The following is a 22,633-nucleotide window of genomic DNA, read 5'->3' as shown; positions in this document are numbered from 1 at the left end:
AGTTATAGACTCATTGACTGTTCCCCTCCACGGAAATCTTTAGTAAAAGGCGAAAGATTTGTGCGTGGGTACTGAAGGGAAACCAGAGTACCGTACAGACGTTGCCTTTTTTTCCCGGCGTTAAGCGATAACAGTTTCTCGACGTGGCAGAATCGCACGAGCAAATTTCCACTCCTGAAGGCAGTAACAGCATAGATGGATTAAATGTTTAATAATATCATGAACGTATTGTAATAGTTTATTAGCGGTTACGTGCGATTAAGAATTGCGCCACTTCTTGTTTCACTGTTGTCAACGTGCATGAATTTACAAATAAACTGCAATGTAGTTTAGTGGAGGTTTGAACGTGTTGTAACATCAATTTGGGATTTACATAATTGATACATATTCATGAGCCGTGCAATTTACTGATTAACATATTTCCCGGCAGTCCCAACATTTACATAACGTTACAGGTTTGAGAAAGATAATTACAATAATTCAAGTATATAAAGGCCAATATTTATAACTCAGGTGCAAATTCACCAACGGTAGACACATGAAAAAGTCAATAAAGTTTATTCCTCTAAGCCGAGGTCGTATTCAGATCTGCCTGCCAGCAAAGTTTTCCCGTACCGATCGTGAATTTCAGGAGAGAAGGAGCAGGCCTTGACTTCAGGCAGGTCCGACATGCGCTCCATCCACGCCGTGAGCTTGGGAAGCTTCTCCGCGGACATTTGGACGCCGGCGCGGGCCTTGAGCATGGGAACCCGCTCAAACCACGGCCACAGGTTGTAGTCCAGGGCTCCGACGTCGTCCCCAGAGAAGAACGGTTGTGTCAGTGCGCTCTCGATGTACTCCAGGCCGTCAACAAACTGTCTGGCCATAGCCGGGCGCTCGTCGTCCTTCCCTATGACCAACTTGTAGTAGACTGGAATCACCTGTTGTGAGAAGAGAAAAATTATAGCGTACTAGTAGCTTTGACGTTGAAAAAGGCCATACTGAAAATCACGTAAAATGTACCTAACAGTACGTATGTAAATGACGTAAGATACCACGAAAATCGTGTAAAATATACATATACTTCTTAAAAGTACAGTACTTTTAAGTTGACTGCCATGTTTAGGCCCATGGCACGCAGATTTCAAGTTAGAAATTCCCAAATCATGGATATATGGAAAACATAACGCTAATGTAAAAGACTATAGATGAAATAACTACGCATTTTTGTTGGAAAAAATAGCTTCATGATTAAAACAAAGAAACAAATGAAGGAAAACCTTTGCAAACCTTTGCACCCCATAGAGCCAGAACCATGCTCTGCCGCGCCTTCTCCAAAGGGTCACGCGGAGTGATACATTTGTCGGGGTAGATTCCATCCAGGTACTCGTTACAGACCAGAGACTCGTACACAATAGCCTGATTAAATCGCTTTTGCCGGCCGCCCAACATCCAGCCGGCCCCCGAAAAGCTTGGGTGGCGGACTATGTAGGGAGCCCCCCGGAGCTTGGGTTACATAGGCTACGTACACAATATCTCCGTCTTTCTCCAGTACTGGTACCTGGCCCATCGGGGTCTTCTCAAGAAACCACTCCGGTTTCTCTCTAAGGTGGATGTTGATGGTTTCGTACCTTGAGAAATTGAAGAAAAACTTTCATTACTTCCACTTTATTTGGGTGGCGATAACTAGCCTCTACCAGGCTTCGGGAGGCGGCATTCAGCGACAGTAGGGAGCCAGCGGAAACTACGGAGGATGCTACCCAGGCTATCTTTCTTGTGGCTTTCCTCTACATTACCTCACGGAAAACATTTGATTTGATTTTTTTGATTTGATTTATTGAAATTGAAACAGTGCAATACACACGGAACAGAGGCAGCTGTTGCAGGTGTTGTGTCCCGCACATAGAATACGAATACTGGACAGACAGTACTTATTTTCACTTGAGTCTAGTGGGGAAAGTCGTGTAAAGTGCCTTTCCCAAGGGCACAAGATCGGTGGCATGTCAGGACTCGAACCCGGGACCTCTTGATTACGAGTCGCGCACGCTGCCGTTGCGCCACACGACCCCACCCAAAACATTACCATTTAGAAACTATTCACCGGATCACTTTAATGTGATTTGTCCATCACAAAACGTACTTATACTTACTCTATCCCCTTGGCGGCCAGGAACAGCCGTGTCCGCTGCGCGTACGGACAGAACCTCATACTGTACAGGCGGAGTTTGCCTGGGCCGGGGGGAGGGGGGCAGGCTGAGCCTGGGAAGAAAAAAAATCACAATGATAATTCTAAAATCAATTGTAGAATAATTGATTTGCATAATGCAAGGGTCACGCATACACACACACACACACACACACACACACACATAAACATAAACACACACACACACACATTTGGTAACATCAGACGGATTGCACTACTTCACGCAGAAACGACCGGACTGTTTTTTTCCACCCCCAAATCGGACTGATCTGCTTTTTCCGTCGATTGGACTGGACTGTGTTTTCCGCAAACCCGGCCGTCGGCCATTATGAAATGTACACGCCGAGGGCCGCGGAAGTCGTCGCAGCGCACATTTTACCGAAAAAATGGGTACTTTAAAAGCCTGTAAAGCACGGGAACTTCAAAGAAATTTAGGGGAATCCTATATGAACATGTTTGTGTTGGTGGATTTTGCCGGCGTTGCGCGAGGGCCGATATTTTGCAAGGAGTAGTGGGCATTCGCTTCAAACCCGGAAGTAAAGTGGGTGTTCGCTAAGAAGAGACACAGAAAAAAACCCCAGTAAATTTCGATTTATTTAAGTTCAACTCGATGGATTAGCTCCAAACTTGGTAGGAACACACGGGAGTACACTCTGGACATGACCACACACAAAAATTAAAGCTTCGTGAGACAAATCGTGGGCATTCGCTGAAAAGAGAAACCCGGCAAAGCTAGTCACATGAAGATAAATTAAATACTTTCTCCTGGTCCGACGACAGCCCAACAAACTTACCTGTCTTCATGGCCTTTTCAGACAGCATGTCTTTAACTGTGGGTTGCGATCTTAGACAGAACCGAACAGGCAACTTTGAGACAGCTGAGCAGTGCATAAACCTTAATTACGTGTGACCCGGAAATACATGGCGAGTCGCCCTGTCATAGTAGTCTCCTTTGCAGGCATTCCGTGGGGACGTTTTTTTTTTGGGGGGGGGGGGCTTATTTTTGGCGGCCAAAGCTTTTAATGCGTGTGATTTACGTTTGATCTACCAGGCTTCGGGAGGCGGCTAAAAAGAGTAGAAATCGGCCAAATAGAGGGATAGCATTCCAGCTGCAGGGGAGTTTGAGTCCTGGAGAGGACAGTTTGCCGCTCCCGAAGCCTGTGCGTAGTCGCCATGTCGCCATTTCTATGAAGTCCACTAATCGGGAGCGGCAAACTGTTCTCTCCAGGACCTAACTCCCTTGGCATGCCATCTTTCTATTTGGCCGATTTCTTCTTTACTAGTCAACCACCTCCCGAAGCCAGGTAGAGGCTAGCAAATAAGCGCATCCGCCCCCAGAAGGTCTGCAAAGGAGGCTTGGTCTCCCCAACGGTAACCTACCTGCCAAAAATCATGAACATCAAACAGTGCCTTCAAGAGTCATGCCGCATAGTCTCTCCCACACTATAGCAAAGTGATTTCATAGCCTTCTTGTCTCAGGCAATTAGGTCAAAAAGTAGGGTTTAATGTTGTGAGCTGTTGTCAGAGTTTGAGCTGGCAACCCCCTGTTTTCTTTCAAGTATACTGTAGTTCAGAAACAGACTATTGTAGCGCTCTGGTGCAGAAGAATTTTTGGGATTGAAATGTGAGAAAGTACTTTCACGGGGACTTGTTTTAGGCCACTCCGATTTAATTTTATGGATGACATCCGCGCGCGCATTAATTTTCGCCTGTTCTAAAAAAAAAACCTCGCTGTTAATTTTCGCCTGTTCTCACGTCCTCTGAGGCTCTAGGCCTGGGTAGTTTAATAGCGACAATACGGAGCCAGTGGTAACTCTAGCTCAGGGGGATGGCACCACGACTCAAGAACTCAGCACATGCACAGCGCACGTGCCAGCTTGTCGTATACGTCGCTGTGTACTGCCGCAAATTCAGGATACCAGCTTTGTACAGAGTATTTTTTGTCGTTTAGTAGCATTTTTATTTTCGGTCGGAATTTTTTTTATTCGCCCGCGCGCACTAGTTTGGGGGTCTTCAGAGCAAGTCATCCATAAAATTAAGTCGGAGTGGCCTTAGTGTAATTAAGCATACGTTCCTATGGCCGGTCAACCATAACACTTACTGTGATATCTGCCCTACATTGCTGGACAGAGTGATGCCGGCTAATTATGAAAAACCAGTTCTTCTGATGTACACACGCAATTACTCTTTTCCCCAAGCGTTGCTGCGTCTCAGAAACCAGAAGGCCATTTCAGATCAAACAGGTGGGACCATTTGGCGCTTTACTGTGGTGGACCAAACAGGAGTAGACTTGCGCCCAAAGTTATCTGTAGTGACGGGGTGTAAGGAAAATCGAGGATTGACGGAACCTTTCCAGACATCATTGCTGGCAAATATTTTGAGGGTTTTTGTGACAGATAGGTGAGTACAAATATGACTTCTATCTTCTTATTTTTACATGCAGCTTACATTGTCCAACAGCGAACAGGAAGACTTCTTTATCACCACCAAAAACTAGTCGTTTAAACGAATTCCTGTCTTAAGCCCTTTGTCTAATGCTTTGGAGAAAAGAGTAGTTACAAAAAATGAAGAAGCATATAGCAAGTTGTCCTTGGCCTTTTTTTACAAACGTGCATACTGTCTTCTTAAACTTACATGTAGCTTGTACACGGTTCTATAGCGGTATGGAAGAATTTTTAACACCATCCAAAACTTGTCGTTGTTGTTTAAGGAGCAAGATCCAACTGACAGAAAAGGGGGTGTTGTTTCGGACGCCACCATCACACCAGGTCAACAGGACACAACCAGGCACAATAGAGACAAATCAACGCTTGCTTTCGGGCAAAAATTAATGTCATGCCATCCTTTGTTTTCTTGACCTATGTAGTCGGACACTGTGATATTGATGACAGAAAAGGGAGCATTGTTACAAACGGAAAATAAAGAGGGCGCAATTTATAGGGCCAATCCCCAGTCCTTGGTAGCCTCCATAAAAACTGGGGGTTTTGGGGGTCTTCAGGGTCTTGGGAGCTTTTATGTCATATAGACAACATAGCCGGCCTGGTTATATTACCCCCGTTTTTTTAATGGGTTTAAAACTGGGCTAATCAGAAAACAGCCGAAGACCACTAACCCCCAGTTCTATAAGCCTGCTACGGAGCTCCGGAGGCTAAGTCCTTGGCTTCTTTGGTCGGACAACAGGACTTGATTGACCAATATTTTAAACCTCATTGGATTTACAGAAGACAATGTTGCAGACGTGAGAAAAAAAAGAAAAAAAAGTAGTGCCCAATTGAACCCCCGATGACCCCCAGGCCTTGGCATGCTGTTCGGACAATACGGCTTGATTGACAAAAAGGGGGCGATGACCTGCGATGAAGACAACGTACAAAACTTTAGATCACAACCGAAGGGGTTGAGCCCATACAGCCACATTTCTGAAATGTTGATTATGCAGTCTAGGAAAAGCCCAATACTCTGATACTCTGATACTCAGCCTTGTAGCCCCTGGCCAAATTGATATCTGTCTTGGCAGAAGCACGTCGGCGGAACGTACTGCACCTGCGCGAAACCCGTAATGTATTGTACATACTAACATAGCACTTCGGCAGAACGTCTCATATCAGGTTGTATTCGCACATATAAGGTTAACAATCCATCTGTAGTTTCCAAATGTAGTGTTGGAAAAGATATCCTATGCAACAGGCAAAATTACGATGCAACTGTGACCAAACACCAAATGAAAACCGCGAAAATCCAGGGTTCTGCGCAGGCGCAGTACGTTCTGCCGACGTGCTGTTTTGGCCAACTTGTTCCCATGCCCACGTGATAATTGAATTTGTTGATGTCATATTCAGGTTTTCGTGTTGACCAACGCTTCAAGATAAACTCTTTTCTGCTTCATGATGATCACCATGAAGCAGTACAAATTAATTTTGGCAATTATATGCAATCTTATAATATTACTGGGAAAGGTGTATATTTTCAAGAATCGTCATTCCGCAACTATTTCATTGTATAGTTTTGAATCCTTTGTAAATAATTTTAAAGCCAAAGAAAGCATCGCACGTAAACAAAACAATATGATCAGTCATTACAAAAAATGGGGGGATTTAGCAAATATATCGACTGGGTAGAATGTTTTTATGTAATTCAGTGTGTGTGTACTCTTATGCTATATCGTTTGTCTTTTTGTACGCTCTTTTGTTCTGTTGAATAAAGATTTGTTAAAAAAACTTTTTTCTGCAGAATTGAAGACAGTGACAATCGGGAATGGAGTTACTCACTGTGGCCACAGTCATTGCAGTTCTAACCGCCGCCTCTATCTACTTTCTACTCTCTCGACTCAATACACGATCGTCGTCTTGGCCCAAGGTTTGTAAATGGATGAATGGATAAATGAATGAATGAATGAATGAATGAATGAATGAATGAATGAATGAATGAATGAATGAATGAATGAATGAATGAATGAATGAATGAATGAATGAATGAATGAATGAATGAACTTTATTGCTCGACTATCGTACATGCTACAATGGGTGACAGTAAATTTTAGTAGCATGTTGAAATTAGTTTTCCCCAAAGACATAAGACATTTCAGACGATATCGATGATTTGATGCATGTATGTCGTTTGTTACTATTGCTGTGTGCCTCAACTTCTCCCCAGCTTTACTAATGCAAGATACATACATAGATATAGAACGTTATTGCACGACAATTGTACAAGGCACAACGTATTAGCCTCTACCAGGCTTCGGGAGGCGGCTGGAAAGAGTACAAATCGGCCAAATAGATAAATAGCATGCCAGGGGAGTTGGTCTGCTGGAGAGAACAGTTTGTTGCTCCCGAACTGTTCTCTCCAACAGACCAACTCCCCTGGCATGCTATTTATCTATTTGGCCGATTTCTACCCGCCTTCCGAAGCCTGGTAGAGACTAAAACGTATGGCAACAACTACTGGACATAGTACAAAAAAGGGCATAGAATGAAAATTAACATCATAATTACTGAACATCAAGAGATAATACTATGTCGACATCACTACCGTTGTATGTTAATTGTAGACCAAGCAGACCGTGGCTTACACATGGAAGGTGACACAAACCAGGAGAAAACATGGACTGTTCATGAACTCTCTGGACGACTTTGCGCCGGTGGGAGAAGCCTCAGCGGTCCTTGACGTAGCGGGGTTCTTTCGTCGCCATGGGAACCAGTTTTCTGTTTACAGTATAGACTGGGAACAGGAAATGGTGGTGCTGATTCGTCCCGTGGATGGTGCGGATATGAAAGCGATTCCGTTCTTTCATGAGGTGTGTATTGATCAATTCACACTCGGTCATTCAGTTACCAGTACAATTTTATCATGCTAAATTCAAGAAGGCAGAACTTTCTTAGGAATTACTGGGATAATATGTACTTGTAGCTTTTCTTACTTTGCCAGTTAAGGGAAATTGTGCAAGTCTTTTACCTTCGCCAAATCTAGAAGGTTATGTTTTCGGGTTGGGTATTATGAAATAAATGACTGTGGGTGTATAGGCGGCATGACTCTTAAAGCCATGGATAGATAGATGTTCATGAGTTTTGATAGGCAAGTAACTGTTGAGGAGGTGAAGGTCAAGTTTGAGAATGGGCCTTTATTTTGGATGGATGCTCATGCTTGTTGGTAGTATCAAGTTACGATACCTAATACAGTTTACTTTTACAGCTATGAAATGGGTCTATCTTTATCTCACGATATCTTATTATTATCAGTCCCCATTCGAGTGAAATATAAAAATAATATGACTATCATTGTACATACCTGTTCTTACCTTTTTGCCTTTACTAAGAAACGAGAAAAAAACGAATTTACTTAATTTACTTAATTGTAGTTACTTGATGATGTATATATGAAACGTTATCTGTATACCATCCTTTTACTGTGACCTGTACTTAACCCATTGGGTATGTGTGTACAATAAAGGTCTTCATTCATTCATTGTTCCAGGCTCAAAGACGCCAGGCGGCGGAGGTTCTGTGTGTTCCCTTGGAGGAACTCCAGGATGTGGCGAGAGCCGTCGCTGACGAGGTTGCGCATGTGCAGGAAATATTCCTCTTCCTTACGGGTAAGCGGTGGAATAGGACATTTGGGTTTTGGGTCGACATTTTGAAAAACATTGATGGGAAAGATTGCCTAAATTTTTTAAAAGATCAGTCTACAAATAATCGAGTTATGACGTTGACCTTAATACTGGGACACACCACAGCTGCCCTACCAAAATCTACCGAATCCACATCTTTCTGACGAAAGCAACAAGTAGCGATGACAATGATGTTTCTCTTAACTCAACACAGGGCGATGTGGGTCGACTCTGGTAACACGACTTGTGGAGTGCACTCTCTTTGCACAGGCTGTAAGCGAGCCCAATATTTTCACCGCCATATCCATGGCTGTCCATCGGCTCAAGCTGTCCTCACAACATGGCCAGATTCCTCCATATCACGGCTGTCCTGCCGTTCTATCAAGTGAGGAGTCTACCGTAGCTCTTCTGAAAAACATCGGCATTTTGCTGAACTACAATCTCGTGAAGTCAGACCCACGTCACCGCGACGTCATTTTCTTCAAGTTTCATCCTGGGGACATCTTACATCTGGCTGAGCTGATGGCCCGTGCCTTTCCGTCCGCCAAGACACTCTTCATGTACAGAAACGGCCTGGAAGTTATGGAGTCGATCAAACGAATCCAGTTCAAGAGGTCGTACGCTCTTTACGCAGCCGTGCGTTTTGCGGTGCGCATCGGCCTGACGATGAGGTGGAATTTGGCAAGCCCTGAGTATATCCGATGTTTCGGAGACGACCCGAAGTTCTTCCCGGTGCGTTATCGCGGCACGAGCATGTACAGCATGTACACGTGTTGGGCCGGCGTGATGCAGTGTGCGCTCGATCTGCAGAGGAAGCGGCCCGAGGCTTTCTTCCACGCCGTCGTCCACTTCTCAGCCCTCGTCCGCGACAGAGAGAAGACGTTCCGCCTGCTGATGGAGAGGCTCGGCCTGACGTGGAGCCCGGACGGTCCGGGAGAGGACACGGACAAGATCGAGAAAGTATTAACTGAGGACAGCCAAGCTGGGACCGTCTTGTCTAGCAGGTAGGACCACTGTACACAAAATATTTGCTTTTCATATATTTTTTGGCTCGTTCATTCCGTGAAGGAAGTATTGTTTTGGGTGGCACTACTTTTTGCTAGGTTTGTATGGTAGGGTTCCAAAGTGAGTGGGCAGAGGTTGGTTTTGATTTTGAGAGGGATTTGACAGCTGTATTTGATTAGGTGTATTGAAAAATTAAACACAGTGTAATTGCGGAGTAGTTTTTATCATACAAAAAGTTTGATATCTTTTTTTTTTATTCCAACATGTAATCACCAGACGTGGTGACGACACACTCAAGTTTTTTTCAACTTATATTAATGCCGCCACCAACACAGGGGACAAATACACGACAGGACAATACTCATTTACACCTGAGCTAAGTGAGGAAAGCCGTGTTAAGTGCCTTTCCCAAGGGCACAAGATCGGTGGCGCTACGCCACACGAGCCCACGTCGATATCTTTGTTTCCCTCTTGTCTTGTACAGTGTGTATGCATTTTCCCTTTTAAAGCTCTTATAAACCATTGTTTTTCCAGAAAGACACCAGGTGAGAAGTGGACTCCGGACGTTTCGTCCCCTTGGGCGGGACAGTGGGAACTAGAGTATATGGAGGAAGTTTGTCGTCATGCTGGGAAGGAGATCACCGGGCCTGATTTCCTCCTGCCAGGCACCATCGTGTAACAGGCAATGTCTGGTTATAACGTTAGGCCACACCGAATTCTATGGATGACATCCGCGCGCGCATTGATTTTCGCCCGCCCTCAAAAAAAAAAAAAAACAAGAAAGATCACGTCCTCCGAGGCTCTGGCTTGGTCGTCATAGGCCTGGGTAGTCAATGGTAGATAGTGACAATACGGAGCCGGACACCCAGGCTACCGAAGCTCCACGACTAAAGAACTCAGTACATACGTACAGTGCCGATTCATAAATTCCGCAAAAAGCCAGCATGTGTCGGCTTGTCGTTTTCGTCGCTATGTACTGCCGCAAATTAACAACACAAGCTTTGTACTCCTGTGGTTTAGTAGCATTTTTACTTTTGGCCGGAATTTTTTTTATTCGCCAGCGCGCACTAGTTTGGGGGTCTTCAGAGGATGTCATCCATAAAATTAAGTCGGTGTGGCCTTATTCAAACCGCCTATCACACAGCCTTCCACCAAATCTGTTCCTGAACACCGGCCGACAAGGTTCGACTGACGTTCTGACTCTGACTTGATCTAGACCAGTTTTTTTATTTTTTTTTTATTCTGACTTTATTGACATAGCATTAATAAATCAATGAATTTAATTGAAAAAAAGGATAAAGTTAAAAAAAGAAGAAAAACACCCCTGGTCTTGAACCCCGAACTTCATAACACAATTACATACTAGTACCTCAAAATACAAGTACATGCTGGTACCTCATAACTAGTATCTCATAACACAAGTACATACTAGTACTAATACTAGAGTTCCACGATCTCATACCTTCGCCAAATGATGTTAGCTTTTATGATTAAGAAATTATATATTAATCCCCCTAATTATGCAAATAGGATCCTCAATTGCATGAATTATATCTGTTGATCATATTCTCCACTAAAAGACAGTCTTATCTTAACAAAGAATGCCATGATGACACTTTCTCATAAATTATGCAAATGAGGTCCTTATTTGAATAAGTTATGTTTAATTATGTTCACCTTAACTTAACTTTCAAACACCCCAAGTATAAAATTCCAGGCAGTTACCACTATGCAATTATAATTTTTTTCTCATTAATTATGCAAATTAAGTCTTCATTTGCATAATCGATATCTGCCTGTGTTTCTCTCATTCTTAATAACATATGTCACAAGCTTGAACTTCCTATTATGGAATGCAGCTGATAAATAGAATTTCCTCATTAATTATGCAAATTACATCCATATTTGCATAATTGTAATATCATTATGTCAAGCATCACTCAAGCTACCTACATACCAAAAATCACGATGATCCATCAATCGGTTCTTGAGTTATCCGCCTTTAAACATTTGTCCATTAAACCCCCTTGCAGTTCTAGAGCAAGCAACTAGGGGGCTCAAACTCATGTCACTTTATCCCCAGCGCAAGAGCTATCTACCATCCAACTTTCGTCACCCTAGCATGTCTGGATTATGAGATATCAAAACCGGAAGTTCTGCTGCAGTACCATGACAAGCCGCCAGGGGGCCCAAAATCTGATCATTTTGAGGTCTCATCAAGACCTACCCACCTACCAAGTATCAAGACAATCCATCAAGGCCTTCTCAAGTTATAGTGTTTACACACACACACACACACACATACACGAACGCCCCTGAAAACATAACCTTCTTGGCGAAGGTAATAAGTAATACATGCTGACAAGTAATACATACATTAGCACCTGGAGATGTAGTGACATTAATCAGCCATCTTCTCTAGACTTGAAAACAGGATAAACAACCTATGAACTCCTATTACGTCCTTTTTTTTGTAACTAAATACAATAAAGGAAATGTTTTTAGATACGGGGGTATTTGGTGATAAGGTTAGTTTTAAAAATTCTTAAGAGGTCTGTGATATTCAGGTGTGGGTTTTAAAATAGTCCATTTGGCTACGGTAATTGTAAAGATCATAGGTGCTTAAATTTTTAAAAATATAATGTGCTGGTAAGTAATTGTTGTGTCAAGGGTACTAGCATTTAGCTAGTCCAAAAAGTTATATAGTACATCTAAGAAAATGTGTTCCTAATTAATCTTCAACATTTCCACTGCTACATAAAGTACATGTTGAATCAAATAGTTGCCCGTTATTATCTTTGATGCGCCATTTGTGAGGCTAAGTCAGTGCAGATCTTTTCCTATGTAAAGGTTACATTTGGAAATTGAGATTGCCATTTTTTGCAGCATCTTGGTATGTGTTTGTCTAATTATACTGCGGGATATACAGAAGTTCCTGGTTTTGATTTGTTGTCTTATTTTACTATAAAAAATGTGTGTGAGTGTGTGTGTAAGTGTAAGGGCACTGTCACATTTCCAAGCCGGGGCCCGGCCGGGTTGTTTGCGTACATGAAAAATAAACAATAAACAATTGAGTATACACAAATGGTGCTCATGGTTAATTTTCTAAAACTTTTTTTTTTGCGTTTTGCCGTCTTGTATTAGCCTCTACCAGGCTTGAGGGCGCGGCCGGAAATAGTAGAAATTGGCCAGATAGAGAGATAACACGCCGAGGGAGTTTAGCCATCCAGTTTACAGTGGGCCGGCAAACTGTAAACTGGATGGCTAAACTCCCTCGGCGTGTTATCTCTCTATTTGGCCAATTTCTACTATTTCCAGCCGCGCCCTCAAGCCTAGTAGAGGCTAGTCTTATATCATAATTTTCGTTCCATACGACTGCCCGGCCGGGCCCCGGCTTGGGAAATGTGACCGCGCCTTGACGTAGTATAATCCTCATCGTTTTTCTCACATCACACTCACTTTCATGATGTATGTTATTACTTGGACACTTGCTATTAGCCCACGAGCACGAATTTCTAACAAACGTAAAGTTATTACCCAGATATGTTACACTACAGTGTCGGGCAGGAGAAAGTCAGGCCCGGAGACCTCGTTCCCAGCATGACGACACACTTCCTCCATGTACTCTCGTTCCCACTGGCCCACCCAGCGGGGTGAAACGTCCGGGCTCCACTTCTCACCGAGTCTCCTCTTCGAATTCCTAGAAAATCAATCAATCATAGGACTTAGGAGTTTGTAGAAATGATATATCTGCATGTACCAGACATAGATAATACAACAGAAAAACAGGTATATCAAACTTTATCTGATACAGTTTGCCTTTATATGTAGCTATGAAATGGGGCTATCTTTATCTCACAATAGGACACAGATAATACAACAGAAAAACAGGCATATCAAACTTTCGAGAAGTATGCATAATTTGCCCTGATGAATCGCATCGTAGAATGCATCAATCGATTGTATGATGAAACGTACTCCGCTATTACTTTTTGTCTTTCGTACATTCCTGGTGACAACATACTTAACCTATAGCATACCTGTACAAACCCAATCTATTAAACCAAACCCAATCCCCGTCCACTCACTTTTATTGGATTACAAACATACAAACCTAGCATCAATTAGTGCCAACCAAAACAATACTTCCGTCCCGGAATTAATCCAGAACAATCCTGAATGTAACGAGCCAGAAATATAAGAAAAGCACTCACTTTGGAACCCTGACATACAAACCTAGCAAAAAGTAGTGACACCCAAAACAATACTTCCGTCCCGGAATTAACGAGCCAAAAAATATAAGAAAAGCAAATATTTTGTGAAGTTCTACCTTGAAGACAAGACGGTCCCCGCTTGGCTGTCCTCGGTCAATACTTTCTCGATCTTGTCCGTGTCTTGTCCTGGACCGTCCGGGCTCCACGTCAGGCCCAGCTTCTCCATCAGCAGGCGGAATGTCTTCTTTTTGTCGTGGACGAGGGCTGAGTAGTAGATGATGGCGTGGAAGAAATACTCGGGCCGCTTCTTCTGTAGATTTGCCGCGCGCTGCATCGCACCGGCCCACCACGTATAGAGATTGAACAAGCCCGTGCTTCGATAGCGCACCGTCGAGAACTTCGGGTCTTCGCCGAAACATCGCATAAAGTCATGGCTTCCAAAAGCCCGCCTCAACAGACCAGCGCGCACTGCAAAACGAAGAGTCGCATACAGCACATAACTTTGCTTGAAATAGATTCGTTTGACCGACTCAGTAACTTCCAGGCCATTTCTGTACATGAAGACTGTCTTGGCGGACGGAAAGGCACGGGCCATCAGCTCAGCCAGAAGGATGACGCCAGGCTTGAACTTGTAGAAAATGACGTCACGGTGACGTGGATCTGACGTCACGAGGTTGTAGTTCAGCAAGATGCCGATGTTCCTCAGAAGGGCTACGGTAGACTCCTCACTTGACAGAACGGCAGGACAGCCGCGATGTGGTGGAGTCTGGCCACGTTGGGAGGACAGCTTGAGCCGGTGGACAGTCATGGATATGGCGGTGAACACCTCGGGCTCACTAACAGCTTGTGCCACAGAGGTGGCCTCCACAAGTCGCGTTACCAGAGTCGACCCACAACGTGCTGTATTGTGTGAAAAGAAAACACCGTTGTCGTCGTTGCTGCTGCTTTGAATTTGGGAAGACGTTTGCATCTCACGAGAGGGGAAACTATCGTATCTAGAACCATATGCCTATCTAGTTCTTTGCCTTAATGACTTTAATGGGTTAGGATCAGGCACGGTTAGAGCTGTGTACCTAAACAAATTTTAGGTACAGGTACAGGTACACAGGTTTAGGTACAGGTCCGGACCTGAACCTGTACCTGAACAATTCGACCAATTTATATGGTCTTCTGAACTCCTTCAATAACAAAAAAACATAAATAAACTTGATAGTTAAGGTTTATTCTTTGTTTATGGCGAATGCTCAGATAAAATATAGGCAAAACTAAGTGTTTTGTTTTCATGAACACGCTGTCCTTACACAGGGACCCATTGTTAACCACCTTTATACACATTTGAGGTCACAAATAGGCATAAAATTGGTGTGAAATTGTTTAGGTACAGTACCGGTACTGAGGGAGTAGGTATTTTGGACCTGTACCTAATCAATATTTCCGGTACAGTATCGGTACTGCGTACCGGTACACAGCTCTAGGCACGGTTCTTGATAGTGTTCGTGTATCCAAGAACGTGACATTTGTCTCAGGCACAGTTCTGGATATGCCTGGACTACCCCGAACTTAGTTCTGGATGAAGCACGGCTTTGGTTACAATAGATACCATGGCAGTGCATTTTTTGTCACTAACTATTTTTCCGTTACGATTTTTTTTCTTCCAAAGCAAAGAGAATGATGTCCAATTCGACTACTTACCCGTCATGAAGATGAATATTTCCTGCACATGCGCAACCTCGTCAGCCACGGCGCTCGCCACGTCCTGGAGTTCCTCCAAGGGAACACAGAGAACCTCCGCCGCCTGTCGCCTTTGAGCCTGGAAAATGATAATCATATCTTTTTTTAGCACTCGATTTGAGATTGACATTTGAGACTAAAATAATCATTATAATACATACATACATACATACATAATGATCGGATAAAGAGGCATGTAACAGCCTATAAAAATCCGCTTCTTAAGCTAACATTGAAACAATACAAATACATACATATAATGTTGAGAGTTAAAATGTGAGAGTTTGTGAGAGTTTCGTAGGTAGGGTCAACGCTGTACTTATATGATGTTCTTAGTTCTTTGATAAAAATATGTTTCCTTATTCTAAAAGAAAACTGAATTAGACGAGAGATTGCATGCAAATTAACAATAAGACGTTGGCAGGCTGATTCGTAGGGGAACTTAATAATTTGTCTCCGTCATTCGTTGCAAGGTGGCCACGTTTTTCGCATCTACCTTCCTGAATTTTGCGTAGTATATAGTAGTAACTGAAAGACTAAGTGTGAATTGATACCTCGCGAAAGAACGGATGCGTTTTCATATCCGCACCATCCACGGGACGAACCAGCACCACCATTTCCTGTTCCCAGTCTATACTGTAAACAGAAAACTGGTTTCCATGGCGACTAAAGAACCCCGCCACGTCACGGACCGCTGAGGCTGCTCCCTCTGGCGCAAAGTCGTTCAAGGAGTTGACAGACGTCTGGAATTTCTTTTTCTTTGGTGTCACCTTCCGTGTGTAAGCCTGAGACTGCTTGGTCTACAATCAACATATAGCAATGGTGGTGATGACATAGATGTATGGTACATTAGCGACATTACGTTATAAGGTACACAGGAATGCGAATAGGAACAAACGAGATACCAGGCTACGAACAAGTTTCCACTTATTTCTCAAAACGTAAAGATCATGTACTTGTCATCTCAAATTTGACATCTTCGGAGTCGGCGTCAAGGAGCTTGAACAAACCTTGGGCCAAGATGACGATGGCGTAGTCAGTCGAGTGAGTAGAAAGTAGACAGACACCGCAGTGAGAACTGCAATGACTGCCACCACTGTGAAGAACTCCATCGCCGACTGTGACTGTCCTATTTTGAGCAGACTGGCTCGCTAAGTCTGACCAAAGTCCGGCAGACCTATAAAGGTACATGGCATGGACTTGGACTTTGAACGTTACGTACTATGCCTATGCAAAACCCGGAAGTACAAAACATGTAACGTGACCACCAGATCACAGTTTTAGTCTATGGGGATTTCTACAGTTCAGGACCACAAGGTGACCTGCTTCGTCGCGGTAAAAATTATAGTAGGTAGGGTACACTTCAGAAATGCTAAAAATTAATATGTTGAGTTTAAGGTACAACCTACAAAATATCAAAACAAATAAAAATGTTGCCAGTGTACGGTATTTTGACGCCCTCTTTGAATTTGACCTCGGGTCATTTGAACTGCATCCAACTCACTCTGAAAGCCAGTTGCGTAATGTGGCGCATTTGTGGACAGACTGGAAAATTGCACAATCCAAAATCTTATTAATCAGTCAATCAATCAATCAATCAATCAATCAATCAATCAATCGACTTTATTGTTCAACAACTGTAAATGGTACAATGTATGGTAAAGAATAAACAACAAGGGTAGGTACATGAAATATACTAAAATACAATTCCAACAGAGTTAATCCATACTCAAACTAAATATACCAAAGCTAATCTATTGTACGTTTTTTCCCAAGGACAGCATTATATTATATTCTACGATTCAGGAGTACTTTATCCAGAACCATGTTCAGGCACAGTTGTGTATAGTTTGCGCATATCCAGAACCGTGCCTGGGAGCAAATCTACGTTGTTGGAGACTTTCCACCGTGCCTAACGATTAATCCTAATTCATTGCGGCATATAGTACTAGATAGGCACGGTTTTTGGATACGATAGAGACTACGCAGATCCACGTACTGTATACGTTCTTGGATACGCGGAGACTATCCAGAACCGTGCCTGATCCTAACCCTAACCCGTTCAGGCATGGATCTAGATATGCACAGTTTCGGATACGATAGTGCGAGATATCGCGCTCGGCACTGGTCACTTTCTTCGAAGTCATTCAAAGACGACATCGGCGGAAGATCTTTCAGACGTAAGACGGTACGTCTCTACACGAGGCACAGATCTGGGTACGAACCTTGATGTCCGAAATCTTCCTAAGATGTACTACTATTACTGCCATGTAACTGATCTGTTTTCAGTGTTGATGTAACTGTGCGGCGAAGCCGGCTCTCGGACGTAACCGTCCTGGTACAACATATGGTGGAGAAATTTCTTTCTCCTTCCCTCCTGATATAAAGAGAAAAAGAAGAGAAAATGTAAGAAACATTTGACATGACAGGCAGGCAGAGAAAATTAATACAAACAGAAACGATTAGATGAGTAGCGAAGTTCTTTCACCACAACCATTTATTTTTCACGAGCCGACGTTTCGATGACCGTCTGTCACCTTCATCAGGGCAATTCTCAAATTCTCAAATTGAGAATTGCCCTGATGAAGATTGAGAATTGCCCTGATGAAGATGACAGACGGTCATCGAATTAACGTCGGCTCGTGAAAAATAAATGGTTGTGATGAAAGAACTTCGCTACTCATTCGTTTACCAACCTGATGAATTTACTTACGGAGAAATGATTAGATAAAAACAAACATACCCATACTGCCTCTTCCACTGCGTTCATTCGACTCTGCATCATTGAAATGGTCTCTGGGGGAACTTTAGTTTTCTAAAGTAACAACAGAAGGGTGAAAGATTGAAACAAAGCCGTGATATCATCAACAGATCAGTAATGTCTAAATCAAATCATCCATAATCGTCATTAATTATCTATAAGAATATAATTATTATAGTAAGTTATGTACATAAAGCATCTTTACAATCGCAGAACTTATACCTAGATACCAAACATCATCACAATCGAAACACTGTATAGATACGTCTAACCCTTGTCCGTCACAAGAATATAAACGGCAGTGGGAACAACACCTCATTCATGGACTGTTATGCACCTTTTTTTTTTTACACTGTTATGTTTTTAGTTTGGTGCCGCCATGTTTTTTCCCGTGATGCTGAGGGAAAGGTGTATGGTAGGAAGGGGTAGCACGTCGGCAGAACGTACTGCACCTGCGCGAAACCCGTAATGTATTGTACATAGCACTTTGGCAGAATGTCTCATATAAGGTTGTATTCGCTCATATAAGGTTAGCATTTCGACAGTAGTTTCCAAATGTTATGTCGGAAAGAATATCCTCTGCAATAGGCAAAATTCTGATGCAACGTTGACCGAAAACCCAACGAAAAACGCAAAAATACGGGGTTCTACGCAGGCGCAGTACGTTCTGCCGACGTGCTGGAGGCGGTGCGGCTATTTGTTATGTTTTCATGGTGTAATTGTTAGTTTTTGTATAGTTTGATGCGAAGGAATTTGTCAACATTTCAAAGATAGGAATCAGCTGACCTTGGTGATGAGCTTGAAGAAGATGATGACCAGAATGACCTTGACCGGTTGAAGGATGATGACATCAGTCAGGAAGGAGATGAGGAAGGCGAAGAGCCAGGACTGAGACTTGGCCCGACCGTACTCATTACCGTACAGGACAGTGAAGGCTCCACACACCACCACTATGGCGGCCACTAGGAGCCAGGCTGGAGGGATAACAGATCAGTTACTGTAGCTATGGCTGAACGGATATCCAGAATCGTGCTAATCGAGATATCAAAACCAGAATTTCTGCTGCAGTACCCAGGAAAGTCGCCAGGGCGACCAAATCTAATCATTTCTAGGTTTCATAAAGACCTACTAAGGTTGATCCCAATCCATCTAAAGCTTCTCGAGTTATCTTGCTAAACCACACACACACACACACACTCACACACTCACTCACACACACACACACACACACACACACACACAAAGACACACACACACACACACACACACAGACAAGGTAATTTTAAAAGTGTGTTCAGTATTGTAAAGAGATTACAGAAACCAATAACTAGCAGATGACGAGAACATCTCACCCACGATGCGGCACCACCAAGGAAACGGACGGTACGGCTTCCGGTTCACTGTGACCTTCGACCCTTCTTTCTTAACGACGTATCTGGTATCCACTGTCTTGAAAGCTGAAATTCACGAAAGGCAAAGTTAGAAAGATTTTAGTCCTTGTTTCGGCCAATCGCAATCAGTATCAGAGTGCATTTTTCCAATCTAACAAAACGAAGACAGTCTGCATATTAATTAACGACCGGCAACGATTAACGGTGAATTAAAATGGTTCGCAAAGGACATGCCGACTCTTAACGTACCAATCACCCCTAGTCTATAACCAACTTATGGTGCCAAGAAAATGGCAACTAAGAACAAGTTCAAGTGTTTTATTCCTCACCTCCTTCTTTCTTTAACTTCTCGATATAGGCTGTCGGGTCTGCCGTGTACCCTGCGCCAAACTCCGACTGGGCGTTGTCAACTTTCGGCAGGTAGCGAGGGAGAACGAATTTCGCGACGTGCTGTCCTTTAAGGCGGGCGCCGTAACTTTCTTTGTTCTTTGGTTTGAACGAGTTTGCAGACCCCGATGGTTGCTTCCTTGCCCCGGAGTACCGAAAAAGCACCGCGATGAGCACGTTGATTGGCAGAGCGATGAGTGAACTTTCTAGACCGATTATGAACTGAAAAGTGTGGTAAAAGTAAGATGGACAATTATATAACAATCGTTGATGATGATGATGATACATACAAACGCATGGTCTATGCTTGAACATATCCTTAGAATGCCACAAGACACTGCTGCACATAAAGCCATGGAATTCTCGTTCCTAGGCTCCAGCAGATACAAGCTAAGACACTGCGTCTATCTGCTTAGCATGCTGACGGGAGACATCAAGCGCAGAGCGCTAGGCCTTCTCACAACAAAAAAACTCCTAGAGCTAAGGAAACTCGCACAACAGAAAGCACAGTGGAAAGAAATGATGATTGATGATGAATTATCATTGAAGTAACTGACCCGAGGGCACTATGCACTGGACAGGTATATAAGTGAGAACTTCATGCACTTGTGTCATTAGCCTCTGTACACTTGAAGAAGCCACACAGGCGAAACCGGTCGTGTGACAGGCTGAATAAAAGTTCTAAACGGGAACTGTGCGGCTCCAGATGTCTTACTGAGGGACAACTGCGTGTGCAAGATGTCGGTAGCTTGAGGAATGAATCCCCTCTACTATATACTGATGAATTATCAAGTGAACACTTACAGAGGTCAAGCTGAAGGGCAGCGCCAACTCGACGTCTCCTATCGTGACCTTTGACAGGAGGTCCCGGTCGCCGCGGTAGAACACGATGTTGACTAACATGAAGGACATGAGGAGTGACAGACAACACGAGATCCTCTGCACCCGGGTGAAGTGGCCTGAAGGAAACTTGACTACAGACAACCACAGGTGATGAGACAGGTACCCATTTCCCTTCGTCGTCTCTGACAGCTGTCTGTGTGCTTTCCTCTGTCGCTGTGGGATGTAAAGAAGAGAAAATGGCAAAACATAGATATTCCCAAATAAGCAGCTAGTAGGAGACTACTGCATTTAGTCTAATTCTATGTCTGAATGGGTTAGAGATAGGATCATGCACGGTTCTGGATAGTCTCCGCGTATCCAAGAACGTAGATGTGCCCCAGGTACGGCTCTGGACGAGCGTGGACTACATATATCCAGAACCGTGCTGGAGCATGGTTCTGTATAAAACACGATTCTGGATATAAAAGAAACCCTAGCCTACACCAGCTGTGCGCTATGTTCAATGGTCGTTGCCATACGTTGTACCATGTACAATTGTAGCCTCCTTCGCAGACTTGTTGGGTGGCGACTTGGAGCGGGAAACCTTCTCTCTGTGGCAAAAACTCCCTCGGCGGCAAAATCGTCCCTCCCCGGCATAACTCACGTCGCTCACCGAAAAAATAATGCCGCCACCCAACAAGTCTGCGAAGGAGGCTAGTACAATTATATTGCAATAAAGTTCCTTTATAAACCATAGACTTTGTTTTATTGTTTGTGTTGTTTTGTTTTGTTTTGTTTTGTTTTAAGAAGAAAACTTTCAGTAACCTTTCGTTTGTCGTCCAGATCGGCGCTTCTGCCGATGAAGACTGCCACGAGGTACAGCGCCAGGACCACACACACAGTCACCAGGACGATCACACTTCTGTCCAGGTCAAAGGTAAAAGACCTCCCCAGGTCCAGCGGGTTGGGTGCAACAAAACCGGCAAAGGCCGTCAGGTGGTCACAGACACAGTGTAGCTGCTCATCAGTCGTCTTAGGCCCGACCTGTACAAATGTAGAAACGTTAGTAAGGCGACACTGATTCAATTTTATGGATGACATCCGCGCGCGCATTGATTTTCGCCTAGCGCCTGCTCAAGAAAACCACCTCCGAGGCTTATATAATTAAGCCTGAGTGCCATTGCATCCTCCGTAATCCATTGTGGCTACCAAGAATCAGGAGCCAGTGGTAACAACCGGAGGCTGCCCAGGCTCCACAGAACTCTAAAACTCAGTACGGTGCATCGGTACCAACTCGTAAATCCACAATACCAGCTTGGTATTCCTGTGGTTTATCAACATTTCTTTTGATTGTACTTTTTTATTCGCCCGCTCGCATTAGTTTTGAGGTCTTCAAATGATGCCATCCATAAAATTAGATTAATGTGGCCTAACATAAGATTTGACTAATGATAAAAGGACATTGTAACCACTATAAGGCATGTTTCCTTCTGTGACATAAAAACTAGTAAGATATTGAACACATCACTCACCTCACAACCATTGTCAGTCCACAGTCTTGTCGCCTCGTTGAAGAAGAGGCATTTGTAAGCAGTGATGCTGGCGGTGTAGCGAACACTGGAGTCTGATACTCGCCCACTGTCGTCAGTGGTTGGGACTCGTTGGATGCCTATTTAAAAGCATGAACAATGTTTAATGACCCTTAGAAGAGAAATATACCGACAGAAATTCATTGCTTGGACAACACATTTTGAAAATAATAATACTTGTAATTCATCCGTAAATAATTTCATCAGGTCGGTAAACGAATGAATAACAAAGTTCTTTGGTTACAACCGTTTATTTTCCACGAGCCGACGTTTCGATTTCGATGACAGACGGTCAGCGAAACGTCGGCTCGTGAAAAATAAATGGTTGTGACCAAAGGACTTTACTATTCGATACTTGTAATTGTTTTTGATTGTAATTTAATTGTCAGAGGCAGCTAGCATAGGTTTGAATTGTTTACGTTAAGGGCCTTGTTTGGGGGTGAGA

The 22,633-nt window shown here is 43.5% G+C and overlaps 4 protein-coding genes across 4 annotated transcripts; 1 reads left to right on the top strand and 3 right to left on the bottom strand.

Moving 5' to 3' along the window:
• Positions 1 to 240: 240 nt before the first annotated feature.
• LOC109462879 (glutathione S-transferase omega-1-like) lies at positions 241 to 3,101 on the bottom strand. Its single transcript, XM_019759516.1, has 5 exons — positions 2,980 to 3,101; positions 2,130 to 2,238; positions 1,511 to 1,610; positions 1,270 to 1,398; positions 241 to 920 (listed from the first exon to the last, which is right to left on the bottom strand). Exons 1-5 carry the CDS (start codon positions 3,074 to 3,076, stop codon positions 558 to 560), a joined length of 798 nt encoding a protein of 265 aa, XP_019615075.1. The 5' UTR covers positions 3,077 to 3,101; the 3' UTR covers positions 241 to 557.
• A 2,427-nt stretch (positions 3,102 to 5,528) lies between these two features.
• Positions 5,529 to 10,060, top strand: LOC109462697. The gene is made up of 5 exons (XM_019759257.1): positions 5,529 to 5,549; positions 7,233 to 7,478; positions 8,156 to 8,273; positions 8,503 to 9,292; positions 9,828 to 10,060. Exons 1-5 carry the CDS (start codon positions 5,529 to 5,531, stop codon positions 9,970 to 9,972), a joined length of 1,320 nt encoding a protein of 439 aa, XP_019614816.1. The 3' UTR covers positions 9,973 to 10,060.
• A 2,586-nt stretch (positions 10,061 to 12,646) lies between these two features.
• LOC109462808 lies at positions 12,647 to 16,758 on the bottom strand. The gene is made up of 5 exons (XM_019759423.1): positions 16,249 to 16,758; positions 15,793 to 16,038; positions 15,200 to 15,317; positions 13,624 to 14,407; positions 12,647 to 12,993 (listed from the first exon to the last, which is right to left on the bottom strand). Exons 1-5 carry the CDS (start codon positions 16,348 to 16,350, stop codon positions 12,840 to 12,842), a joined length of 1,404 nt encoding a protein of 467 aa, XP_019614982.1. The 5' UTR covers positions 16,351 to 16,758; the 3' UTR covers positions 12,647 to 12,839.
• Positions 16,759 to 16,917: 159 nt separating this feature from the next.
• Positions 16,918 to 20,689, bottom strand: LOC109462824 (polycystic kidney disease and receptor for egg jelly-related protein-like). Its single transcript, XM_019759453.1, has 6 exons — positions 20,582 to 20,689; positions 19,720 to 19,999; positions 19,352 to 19,456; positions 18,786 to 18,973; positions 17,982 to 18,053; positions 16,918 to 17,615 (listed from the first exon to the last, which is right to left on the bottom strand). The coding sequence occupies exons 1-6, from the start codon at positions 20,687 to 20,689 to the stop codon at positions 17,499 to 17,501; spliced, it is 870 nt and encodes a 289-aa protein (XP_019615012.1). The 3' UTR covers positions 16,918 to 17,498.
• Between the last annotated feature and the right edge of the window lie 1,944 nt (positions 20,690 to 22,633).

This window comes from Branchiostoma belcheri, unplaced genomic scaffold, assembly GCF_001625305.1.
Source record: "Branchiostoma belcheri isolate BF01 breed outbred unplaced genomic scaffold, Haploidv18h27 scaffold12, whole genome shotgun sequence".
NCBI classification, from domain to species: Eukaryota; Metazoa; Chordata; class Leptocardii; order Amphioxiformes; family Branchiostomatidae; genus Branchiostoma; species Branchiostoma belcheri.
Note: the sequence above shows the minus strand (reverse complement) of the source record. Positions and strands in the feature narration are given on the sequence as shown.